Here is a 12,500-nt window from a genome sequence, read left to right as displayed (position 1 = left end):
GAGCTTCGATGTGGCCCATGGAATGAACAAAAGGACTCAGTCTCCGGGCTGGAACTGACAGACCTGTGCCGTTCTGTGTAGTGTTGTCAAAAGTACCGACTTCGGTACCAAGTCAATTCTGAAATTTAAAAAATGTGAAGCTTTGAGCGCTGTTGAGCAGAAACGTAAACACCTCGGAATGGCCATTGTACTCACGCGCTCATCAGATATGTCTGTGATTGGCTACAATGATCAGCGCTTCAAAAACATGTAGTAAATATACATCAGTGACGCTCTTCAGCGAGCGCTTACACAGACACACACGCGAGCGCTTACACAGACACACACGCGAGCGCTTACACAGACACACACGCGAGCGCTTACACAGACACACACGCGAGCGCTTACACAGACACACACGCGAGCGCTTACACAGACACACACGCGAGCGCTTACACAGACACACACGCGAGCGTTTGAAAGCAGGACCGGTCCGCTGGCGCAGAGAGACGCATGCTTGTGCTTTCAAACGCTCCTGCTTTCAAAACACTTTCAAACGCTCCCGTGCGTTGATCATTGTAGCCAATCACAGACATATCCGATGAGCTCGTGAGCAGAACGGCCAATCAGAGGTGTTTATGATTCTGCTCAACAGAGCTCAGTGTCACATTTTTTAAATTTCAGTACCGACTTGGTACCGAAGTCGGTACTTTTGACAACCCTAGTTCTATTATACTCTTGCTGCTGGGCGTGCTGCAAGTGTTCCTTTAACACGCGCATAACCTTTTTGATGCGGGCCCTCATTTCTTCGACATGCATGACGGAGCGATGTGGGGACGGCTGTTCCCGGGCCTCTCGTGAGCAGAGGCAGACAGCAGCTCGAAGGGTGGAAAGCCGGTGCTGGCCTGAGGAACTTCTCGGACGCCAAAGAGCACGTGGGGCAGCATTAGGTCCCAGTCGCGCCCATCCTCGGCTGCCACCCGGCACAGGATCCTCTTCAGCGTTTGGTTGAGTGTTCCACCAGCCCGTCTTCTGGGGTGGCAGACCGAGGTGCGGAGACGGTTCACACACGGCAGCTTGCAGAGGTCCGCCATCGGAGTGCCCTGGTCCGGTAGAATCTCCTTTGAGATGCCGACCTGGCTGGCAAGGAGGAAGAGCTCACGACTGAAGGCTTTTGACGTTGCCTTTCATAGGGGGATGGCCTCAGGATAACGGGTGGCATAATCGACAATAACCAGGATATGTTCATGACCCCGGGCCGATTTCGGCAGCGCCCCCACCAGATCCGTCCCGATGCGCTCGAAGCGTACCTCGATGATGGGCAACGGGATGAGAGGACTCCAGGGCTGTCGCTGGGGAGAAGTACGCTGGCACACCTTTTTACCTCGCCGTTCAGTCCTGGCCAGTGAAAGCGATCCCTAATTCGCTGTGCCGTGTTATGGGCATCAAGAGGGTGAGAGTGTGCCAGTGTCCTGACGGTGGTAGTCTTACTGCGGGGAACAGAAACACATCCTGTAAGGGGGGGGAGTTTATTTATATAGCACATTTCATACACTTTAAAGCTGCTCTAAGCGATGTTGGGTGACGTCACTTCTTGTTGACTTTCAAAGTATTGTCAAACAAAACGGAGGCTAGCTCGACCCTCCCTCCTCCTCATCCCGTCCCCTCCCTCTCCCTCCTCCTCATCCCGTCCCCTCCCCCTCCCCCCTCCTCATCCCGTCCCCTCCCCCTCCCCCCTCCTCATCCCGTCCCCTCCCTCTCCCCCCTCCTCATCCCGTCCCCTCCCTCCTCCTCATCCCGTCCCCTCCCCCTCCCCCCTCCTCATCCCGTCCCCTCCCTCATCCCATCCCCGTCCCCTCCCCCTCCCTCCTCCTCATCCCGTCCCCTCCCCCTCCCCCCTCCTCATCCCGTCCCCTCCCCCTCCCACCTCCTCATCCCGTCCCCTCCCCCTCCCTCCTCCTCATCCCATCCCCGTCCCCTCCCCCTCCCCCCTCCTCATCCCGTCCCCTCCCCCTCCCTCCTCCTCATCCCGTCCCCTCCCCCTCCCCCCTCCTCATCCCGTCCCCTCCCCCTCCCTCCTCCTCATCCCGTCCCCTCCCTCTCCCTCCTCCTCATCCCATCCCCGTCCCCTCCCCCTCCCCCCTCCTCATCCCGTCCCCTCCCCCTCCCTCCTCCTCATCCCGTCCCCTCCCCCTCCCTCCTCCTCATCCCGTCCCCTCCCTCTCCCTCCTCCTCATCCCATCCCCGTCCCCTCCCCCTCCCTCCTCCTCATCCCGTCCCCTCCCCCTCCCTCCTCCTCATCCCGTCCCCTCCCTCTCCCTCCTCCTCATCCCATCCCCGTCCCCTCCCCCTCCCCCCTCCTCATCCCATCCCCTCCCCCTCCTAACTAACTTTTAAGAACCGTGAACATGTAAAGGTGTTATTAAATTATTGAAATATGTTAGGGCAATGTTTTCGACTGAAAAAAATGTAGTGGGAATCCCTGCTGTGGCGAAACAATCACATATGTCACGTCACGTATGGGTCAGAGGTCAGGGGTCACACCACACGTCTGATCTCCTGAGGAACCTCGCGCATGATGATGAACTTCATAGCAGAATTTTGCATCATTAATTCTGTAATTTTCCTGTTGAGGCCACTATAGAAATAAAGCCGACTGGATGTTTGATGTGCAGATAAATGGGAGATCAACCCGTCGGAGCTGACCTTCATGAAGGAGCTGGGCTGTGGCCAGTTTGGAGTGGTGCGACTGGGAAAGTGGAGGGCGCAGCATAAAGTGGCCATTAAAACCGTCAGGGAAGGAGCCATGAGTGAAGATGACTTCATAGAGGAAGCCAAGATCATGATGTAGGAGTCACACACACACACACACACACACACACACACGAACACACACCATGAGAGTCAAAAAATGCTTTTCTTACTCAGTATTTTTGTCTTGTTTCCAGTCCAAATATCTAAAAATTCTTACATCAAGATGCATTTACTAAAGTAGTAAAATGACATAAGATATACTATATATATATATATACATACATATAAGAATACTAAGTAAGAAAATAATGTTTGCAGTGCAGCTCCGAGTGTTTGGCTCACGTGTGTGTGTTCCCGCAGGAATCTGTCCCACCGTAACCTGGTGCAGCTGTACGGCGTGTGTACCCAGCAGAAGCCGATCTACCTGGTGACGGAGTTCATGGAGCTGGGCTGCCTGCTCAACTACCTGCGCCAGCGGAGAGGAGCACTGGGAGCGCTGGAGCTGCTGGGAATCTGCCACGACGTGAGCCTGGGCATGCAGCATCTGGAGCAGAACGGGTTCATCCACCGAGACCTGGTGCGAACACACACACACACACACACACACACGCACAGCTGGAGACAATTCAAGTGCCTTTCACATCACACACTGTTTCAAAGCAGCGTTTCAGAATGTTTCCGCCATAGAATAAAAATATTAAAAAGGTAATTGTGACTTTTTTTATCTCACAGATAACGATTTTATTTTCTGAGATAAATTGTTATATATGTAAGTGATAATGTACATCCAGCCGACAGGGTGATCAGGTCTTCATCAGCCTGAAGGGGTTTATTCTGAGATAACACACTCTCTCTCTCACACACACACACACACACCCGTAGGGAGTTTATTTTGAGATAATTTACATACTCACACACACAAACCTGAAGGGGGTTTATTTTGAGATCACACACACTTGAAATTTGTTTTTTTCTGAGATCACTCACATACACACACACACACACACACACACACACACACGCAAACCTGTAGGGAGTTTATTTTGAGACCATTTACACACACACACACACACACCCACCCCTGAAGGGGGTTTATTCTGAGATCACACACACTTAAAGTTTTTTTTTTTCTGAGATCACTCACACACACACACACACACACACACACACACCTGAAGGGTGTTTATTCTGAGATTCCCACCGACTGGATGTACATTATCCCGCTTATTACACGGATACTTGCACATCAATACATAATTAGACACGATATTATTGAGTTGAAATATTTGATCAGCTCTTTAAACGCAAAGCTTCCGCGGAGAGAGCAGTTTCAGCGGCGAGATCAAACTAGACGGACATAAGAGATACAGTATACAGTCATAACACTTACACAGCCTTTCACCACAAACATAATTATGGGGATAAGAGATCTTGATTTCAGATTAAACGGTTTTAAAATCGTACCTGTTTGTACCTTACAATCTAACAGTGAACAAAACAATACTCACAAAATGGCCGCCGCTGCGTTTGTATGAAACAAGAGAGAGCGAGTCCACGATACTGGATGGCATAATTACAATTTTTCTCGATTGTTTACACACATTTTCTGAAAGCATGCCTCATATTCTCAGAACTCTACACACAAATCCAAAAACACACACACAATGGGCAAAACCCCTCAATTCTCCTGCAAAATGAAACTTTACATTCAAAACAATGTTATTTCTTCTCAAAATGGTATTTTGTTTTCAAATGACACACACAAACCATCATATGAATAGACATTTATAAGAACCAGTTGAACACTGATGTGCTCAATGTAAAACACTATGATGAATGTAAAACACTCCTTCTCCATTCATCATAATGACTTAGGCCTTTTTTTTTGTTCAGTGTTACACTTACTACAGACAGTACATACATAAGTGTGTTGTAAAATATTTGAGAATATTGTTTTTATACTCAGAACACACAAATACACGATAACAAATATATTTTATTTTTCCCACAAAAACAATGTACACAGTGTACATCCCAACCAACACAAAGTTGTGCATACAGTGGTCTACATACAAAACAACAGAAGAATTTACTGTATACAGTTACAGTAATAAAAAATAAAAATCCAGTGTTGGCATCCATTGCTCCATTGAAGAGCTCACCTGTTGAAGAGCTCACCTGTGGCCCTTTAATGCTAAAGCTCTGATTGCTAATTGTAAAACTGTGTGACGGGTGTTTGCCCATGTGATGAGTCAGTGTGCATATCTGAATGGCAGTGTGTTCCTTGTGAAAACAAGAGATTTTCTGCATGAAAATTGTGCCAAAAGCAGAGAATTGTGTGTAGTGTTTTGAAGAAAGTGTGTTTTAGAACTGCAATTTGAGTGTAAAGCAGGAATTGTGTGTGTAGCAAGTGTGTAGCGAGTGTGTATCGAGTGTATAATGAGTGTGTAGCGAGTGTGTAGCGAGTGTATAGCGAGTGTATAGCGAGCGTGTAGCGAGTGTATAATGAGTGTGTAGCGAGTGTGTAGCGAGTGTATAATGAGTGTGTAGCGAGTGTGTAGCGAGTGTATAATGAGTGTGTAGCGAGTGTGTAGCGAGTGTATAGCGAGTGTATAATGAGTGTGTTGCGAGTGTGTAGCGAGTGTATAGCGAGGGTATAGCGAGTGTATAGCGAGGGTATAGCGAGTGTATAGCGAGTGTGTAGCGAGTGTATAGCGAGGGTATAGCGAGTGTATAGCGAGCGTGTAGCGAGTGTGTAGCGAGTGTATAATGAGTGTGTAGCGAGTGTGTAGCAAGTGTGTAGCGAGTGTATAGCGAGTGTATAGCGAGCGTGTAGCGAGTGTATAAAGAGTGTATAGCGAGTGTATAGCGAGGGTATAGCGAGTGTATAGCGAGCGTGTAGCGAGTGTGTAGCGAGTGTATAATGAGTGTGTAGCGAGTGTGTAGCAAGTGTGTAGCGAGTGTATAGCGAGTGTATAGCGAGCGTGTAGCGAGTGTATAAAGAGTGTATAGCGAGTGTATAGCGAGTGTATAGCGAGCGTGTAGCGAGTGTGTAGCGAGTGTATAATGAGTGTGTAGCGAGTGTGTAGCGAGTGTATAGCGAGGGTATAGCGAGTGTATAGCGAGGGTATAGCGAGTGTATAGCGAGTGTATAATGAGTGTGTAGCGAGTGTGTAGCGAGTGTATAGCGAGGGTATAGCGAGTGTATAGCGAGCGTGTAGCGAGTGTGTAGCGAGTGTATAATGAGTGTGTAGCGAGTGTGTAGCAAGTGTGTAGCGAGTGTATAGCGAGTGTATAGCGAGCGTGTAGCGAGTGTATAAAGAGTGTATAGCGAGTGTATAGCGAGTGTATAGCGAGGGTATAGCGAGTGTATAGCGAGCGTGTAGCGAGTGTGTAGCGAGTGTATAATGAGTGTGTAGCGAGTGTGTAGCAAGTGTGTAGCGAGTGTATAGCGAGTGTGTAGCGAGTGTGTAGCGAGTGTATAGCGAGTGTATAGCGAGCGTGTAGCGAGTGTATGAGTGTGTAGCGAGTGTGTAGCGAGTGTATAATGAGTGTGTAGCGAGTGTGTAGCGAGTGTATAATGAGTGTGTAGCGAGTGTGTAGCGAGTGTATAGCGAGTGTATAATGAGTGTGTTGCGAGTGTGTAGCGAGTGTATAGCGAGGGTATAGCGAGTGTATAGCGAGGGTATAGCGAGTGTATAGCGAGTGTGTAGCGAGTGTATAGCGAGGGTATAGCGAGTGTATAGCGAGCGTGTAGCGAGTGTATAAAGAGTGTATAGCGAGTGTATAGCGAGTGTATAGCGAGGGTATAGCGAGTGTATAGCGAGCGTGTAGCGAGTGTGTAGCGAGTGTATAATGAGTGTGTAGCGAGTGTGTAGCAAGTGTGTAGCGAGTGTATAGCGAGTGTATAGCGAGCGTGTAGCGAGTGTATAAAGAGTGTATAGCGAGTGTATAGCGAGTGTATAGCGAGCGTGTAGCGAGTGTATAGCGAGCGTGTAGCGAGTGTGTAGCGAGTGTATAATGAGTGTGTAGCGAGTGTGTAGCGAGTGTATAGCGAGGGTATAGCGAGTGTATAGCGAGGGTATAGCGAGTGTATAGCGAGTGTATAATGAGTGTGTAGCGAGTGTATAGCGAGTGTATAATGAGTGTGTAGCGAGTGTGTAGCGAGTGTATAGCGAGTGTGTAGCGAGTGTATAGCGAGTGTATAATGAGTGTGTTGCGAGTGTATAGCGAGGGTATAGCGAGTGTGTAGCGAGTGTATAGCGAGGGTATAGCGAGTGTATAGCGAGTGTGTAGCGAGTGTATAGCGAGTGTATAATGAGTGTGTTGCGAGTGTATAGCGAGGGTATAGCGAGTGTGTAGCAAGTGTGTAGCGAGTGTATAGCGAGTGTGTAGCGAGCGTGTAGCGAGTGTATAAAGAGTGTATAGCGAGTGTATAGCGAGTGTATAGCGAGCGTGTAGCGAGTGTATAGCGAGCGTGTAGCGAGTGTGTAGCGAGTGTATAATGAGTGTGTAGCGAGTGTATAGCGAGGGTATAGCGAGTGTATAGCGAGGGTATAGCGAGTGTATAGCGAGTGTATAATGAGTGTGTAGCGAGTGTATAGCGAGTGTATAGCGAGTGTATAATGAGTGTGTAGCGAGTGTGTAGCGAGTGTATAGCGAGTGTGTAGCGAGTGTATAGCGAGTGTATAATGAGTGTGTTGCGAGTGTATAGCGAGGGTATAGCGAGTGTGTAGCGAGTGTATAGCGAGGGTATAGCGAGTGTATAGCGAGTGTATAGCGAGCGTGTAGCGAGTGTATAAAGAGTGTATAGCGAGGGTATAGCGAGTGTATAGCGAGCGTGTAGCGAGTGTGTAGCGAGTGTATAATGAGTGTGTAGCGAGTGTGTAGCAAGTGTGTAGCGAGTGTATAGCGAGTGTATAGCGAGCGTGTAGCGAGTGTATAAAGAGTGTATAGCGAGGGTATAGCGAGTGTATAGCGAGTGTGTAGCGAGTGTATAGCGAGTGTATAGCGAGTGTGTAGTGCTGCTGACTTCAGTGACCCGGATGAGCCAGTGTTTCTGTGTTCTGTTGTTATCTGGGAATAATAAACCACTGGATGGAGCGATTGACCAATCAGAATCAAGCATTCCACAGAGCTGTGTTAAAAAATATATATAATTTTGTATTATATCATTAGGCAATTTTTTATTCCGTGGCGAAAACAAGCATCCATAAAAAACAGGAATATTGTGAAATATTATTATAATGTAAATCAGCTGTTCTCTATGTGAATATATAGTAAAGTGTAATTTATTCCTGTGATCAAAGCTGAATGTTCAGCATCATTACTCCAGTCTTCAGTGTCACATGATCCTCCAGAAATCACTCTAATATGATGATTTGATGCTCAAGAAACATTTATGATTATTATCAGTGTTGAAAACAGTTTCAGAGGATTCTTTGATGAATAGAGTTCAAAAGAGCAGCATTTATTTGAGGTAGAATCTTGTGTAACATTATAAATGCTTGACTGTCTCTTTGACGTTTGTGTGTGTGTGTGTGTGTGTGTGTGTGTGTGTCAGGCGGCCAGGAACTGTCTGGTTAACAGCTCACTGGTGGTGAAGGTCTCGGACTTCGGGATGACCAGGTAACAGACCATAGAATCACAGACCTTCAATCATTTAGACTGAAAAATAATACATATAGAATTGTTAAAGTCGCCCTGTGGAGAAGATCCAGCGTTTAATGTTGTTTATGTGTCTATGTGGTGTTTTTAATCTGCTTTAAGACAAAGCATGTGTAAGTTCATAAGTCGACACCATTGCTGAGTATTTCCTCCTTAAAACTGCAGTGAACCAAAGACAGTCTCAAACACACGCTTTGAAATCGCTGGTGTTTCTGACGTCACAAACTACCTTGTAACCAATCAGATCAACGTGTGATCGTCAACCAGTGGATCTCTGAGCTGAGTGAGTGAGTGGAGGCGGGGCTCATTTGCATATTCATAGAACCGCGCATACTAAATGAGGCAAGGGTGTCGAGTTATATTCAAGAATTTAAGTCATGAAGACATTTATTTTCAAGGAAAAACATTTTAATATGTCATTTTGGTGATCAAAGATGAGTTTTAAGGGATAAGATTATTGACTACAGGGAGACTTTAAAGGGCACCTTTCACTTTTACATGGTGTTTGAACATAAATGTGTGTTGGCAGTGTGTGTACACAACCACCCTATAACGATAAAAATCCACCCAGTGCTTTTTTTATAATCCCCATAAATCATAAGCACTGTCTCAGAACGAGCTGTTCTCAGATTCGGGGCAATGTGACGTCACTTTGCACAGGCCCCTCCCACGACTGTTGATTGACACTTCAGTTTGAGCATAGACCCGTCCTGAGTGAGCTGGACACAGAGTCCGCCATTGTTCAACGCTTGAGCAGCTGTAGACAAGAATGTCTCCTAAGCGATTGAGGTGTGTTGTTGTTGGATGTAAGAATGAACATAGCAGTCTTCATTTACTCTCGTTGTTACTCGAGGATGGATCTGTAAGCTACTGTTTGTGATCCAGCTTACGGTCTCCAGAGCGACAGGACTAACGTTACTGACCACGGCAGAAATTAAAGTGAGAGCGCACACTTTATCACAGCTCATCCAGTCATTTTACGGATATAAGGTTTACCAGTTTATTTAGCACCCACTGAAAAGGTGTGTATATATTTGTTTACTGTTAGTTGTAACGAGTGTTTTGTGTACTTCGCTGTGTATGTTGATGATAATGAAAGGGAGAGAGAGAGAGTTTATGGATAAGACTTTAATGCTCACTTCTTATACTGTGTTTATTCAGCTCTTACTGTGATTCTCTGGAGTAAAACTAACGCTCATGTTTTGTGTGATGTACAATTAACTTCACTGAACTCGTCAGTATATTTTGGTCATCATTCGGACAGGGTTTGCTACAGCAGGCTTGTATTAATAGTGGATAAAAGCAGATGACAAATAAGTTATAACCATAATTAAACTAAACTATACCTGTTCTATCTCCATACAGCATATATTCTCTGGCTCTGTGGGCATTATTGTCCGACTCCGAGTCGAAATGAACACCGCAACTCAGAGTTTCTGTTCTGATATCATCAGATGAGATTGTCCTGGCTCTGAGCGCGAGCTCGTGAGGCTCCGCCCCCTGGGCCGGCAGCAGCAGCTCATTTGCATTTAAAGGGATACACACTAAAACAGCATGTTTTTCTGAGCTCCAAAAAATGACAATTTAAACATGCTGTAAAAAATGATCTGTTGGGTATTTTGAGCTAAAACTTCACATACATACTCTGGGGACATCAGAGACTTATTTTACATCTTGTGATAAGAGTCATAATAGGTGCCCTTTAAACATTTTTACTTTGAGACTTTTGTGCCACTGGTTATATAAACACAAACAAAAACTGTGGATATGATTAGAAATGACTAAATGATTAAAAAATATTCACACTTGACACACTTCTTGGTCAAAATGTCCACCATAGGAAATTAATGAGAAATACGAAAATACAGAGACATTTTTTGGCGTAACAATCCACAGATCAGCCATGATAATGCCTAAATATATCCAAATGCACAAGATTTCGAAGGTTTCCACGAACAAACGCTCGCTTCTCTAAACCACTCACAAACGTGCTTCAGTTCAAACCTTCCCTGAAGGAGCCACTGAAGAACAGGTCAAGGGTCAATCTGTGGAACTGAGCACATCTGAATGATGTTTCGATGTTCTCCAGATGTTTCTGTTCTCCAGATGTTTCTATGTTTCCAGATGTTTCTGTTCTCCATTTGTTTCTATGTTTCCAGATGTTTCTGTTCTCCAGATGTTTCTATGTTTCCAGATGTTTCTGTTCTCCAAGATGTTTCTATGTTTCCAGATGTTTCTGTTCTCCAGATGTTTCTATGTTTCCAGATGTTTCTGTTCTCCAGATGTTTCGATGTTCTCCAGATGTTTCGATGTTCTCCAGATGTTTCTGTTCTCCAGATGTTTCTATGTTTCCAGATGTTTCTGTTCTCCAGATGTTTCTGTTCTCCAGATATTTCGATGTTCTCCAGATGTTTCTGTTCTCCAGATGTTTCTGTTCTCCAGATGTTTCTGTTTCCAGATGTTTCTGTTCTCCAGATATTTCGATGTTCTCCAGATGTTTCTGTTCTCCAGATGTTTCTATGTTTCCAGATGTTTCTGTTCTCCAGATATTTCGATGTTCTCCAGATATTTCTGTTCTCCTTCAGGTACGTTCTGGACGATCAGTACTGGAGTTCGTCCGGAGCGAAGTTCCCAGTCAAATGGTCTCCTCCTGAAGTCTTCAACTTCTGCAAATACAGCAGCAAATCTGACGTCTGGTCCTTCGGTCAGTGTCTAGATCTCCTGTTCACAGCTTTACTGATTTCTACAGCGCTTCATACAGATCGTTTCAAAGCAGCTGCACAGTAAACAGAATCAATGATGAAAACATCAATTCTGAAACAAATTCAATTCAGTTCATATTTGATTCAATTCAGTTTAATGAGAGTATCAATGTTGAAAAGTTCATCAATAATGAAACAAATTCAATTCAATTAAATAACTGTCAATGTTGCATCAATAGTTCATTAAAAGTTCATCAATAATGAAAAAAATAATTCCGTTCAATTAGATTCAATTCAGTTCAATAAGAGTGTTAATGTTGAAAAGTTCATCAATTATGAAAGGAATTCAATTTCCTCTCTAAGCAGCTCTACAGAAGACAATAATCACTTCATGCTTTGATGTTTCAGTCAGATCACTGTTACTAATATGAAGTGTAGGGCTGGGTCTCGTTCAGACGTTTTCGATACCGATACCTTGACTTTGATACCGGTTCCTGAACGATACTCTTTTCTATGCCAATTCTATGAAATGTTTCCTTGAAGCCTCGCTACAGCCAATCACGTCGCATGCAGATTGGTGAGATTAACCCCTTAGGTATCGAGATTTGGAACCGGACAACAAGAGATCTTCTGACACTCGATGGTATCGAGGCGATTCGGTCGGTGTGTAAAGAGTGTGGATCTCGATGCCCAGCCCTGATGAAGTGTGTGTGAGGGGGAATCGAGCGCTGTGATGGCTAACGCTGCTGTTGTTGTGCTTGTTTTCCACAGGTGTGTTAATGTGGGAAGTGTTTACAGAGGGGAAGATGCCGTACGAACATAATCAGAACCACGAGGTGGTGATGATGGTCACTCAGGGACACCGGCTCTATCGGCCCAAGAGAGCGTCAGCTCACATCTACAGTATAATGCAGACGTGCTGGATGGAGGTAACATCTGTGTGTGTGTGTGTGTGTGTCGCTAGGCACTGTGTGTGTGTGTGTGTGTGTGTGTGTGTGTCGCTCGGCACTGTGTGTGTGTGTGTGTGTGTGTCGCTAGGCACTGTGTGTGTGTGTGTGTGTGTGTGTGTGTGTGTGTGTGTGTGTGCTTCTCTCGAGCCTCATTCATGAAACGCGCTTTTGTAGTGTAAATTGATGCAAGTCTCCTTCATTTATACAGCGCTTTAACAATATAGATGTTTCACAGCAGCTTTACAGTGATAACAGGAGATTACAGTAACAGAGATTAGGCTTTACAGCAGATCTAGAATAAAGTTATTGTCCAGATAAAGTTAGTTTTGATTGATTCACTTCCGTTGTAAAGATCATTAGTTTTTTCTCATTTTTTTGTACATTTGGAGTGCTGTCAATACAGAGAACAACGACAAAAATCGGTGTTGCCTACACCGTGTTATCCTCG

The 12,500-nt window shown here is 45.4% G+C and overlaps 1 protein-coding gene across 1 annotated transcript in view; it reads left to right on the top strand.

The window, feature by feature from the left end:
• Positions 1–12,500, top strand: part of tec (tec protein tyrosine kinase) — a 34,515-nt gene that overhangs the window by 17,911 nt on the left and 4,104 nt on the right. The window contains exons 12-16 of the mRNA XM_084428428.1: positions 2,655–2,826; positions 3,094–3,310; positions 8,297–8,361; positions 10,986–11,104; positions 11,874–12,031. Coding sequence (XP_084284554.1) covers positions 2,655–2,826; positions 3,094–3,310; positions 8,297–8,361; positions 10,986–11,104; positions 11,874–12,031 — 731 coding nt within the window. The remainder of the gene's footprint in view (positions 1–2,654; positions 2,827–3,093; positions 3,311–8,296; positions 8,362–10,985; positions 11,105–11,873; positions 12,032–12,500) is intronic.

This window comes from Rutilus rutilus, assembly GCF_951802725.1.
Source record: "Rutilus rutilus genome assembly, chromosome: 13".
In the NCBI taxonomy this organism is placed as follows: domain Eukaryota; kingdom Metazoa; phylum Chordata; class Actinopteri; order Cypriniformes; family Leuciscidae; genus Rutilus; species Rutilus rutilus.
Note: the sequence above shows the minus strand (reverse complement) of the source record. Positions and strands in the feature narration are given on the sequence as shown.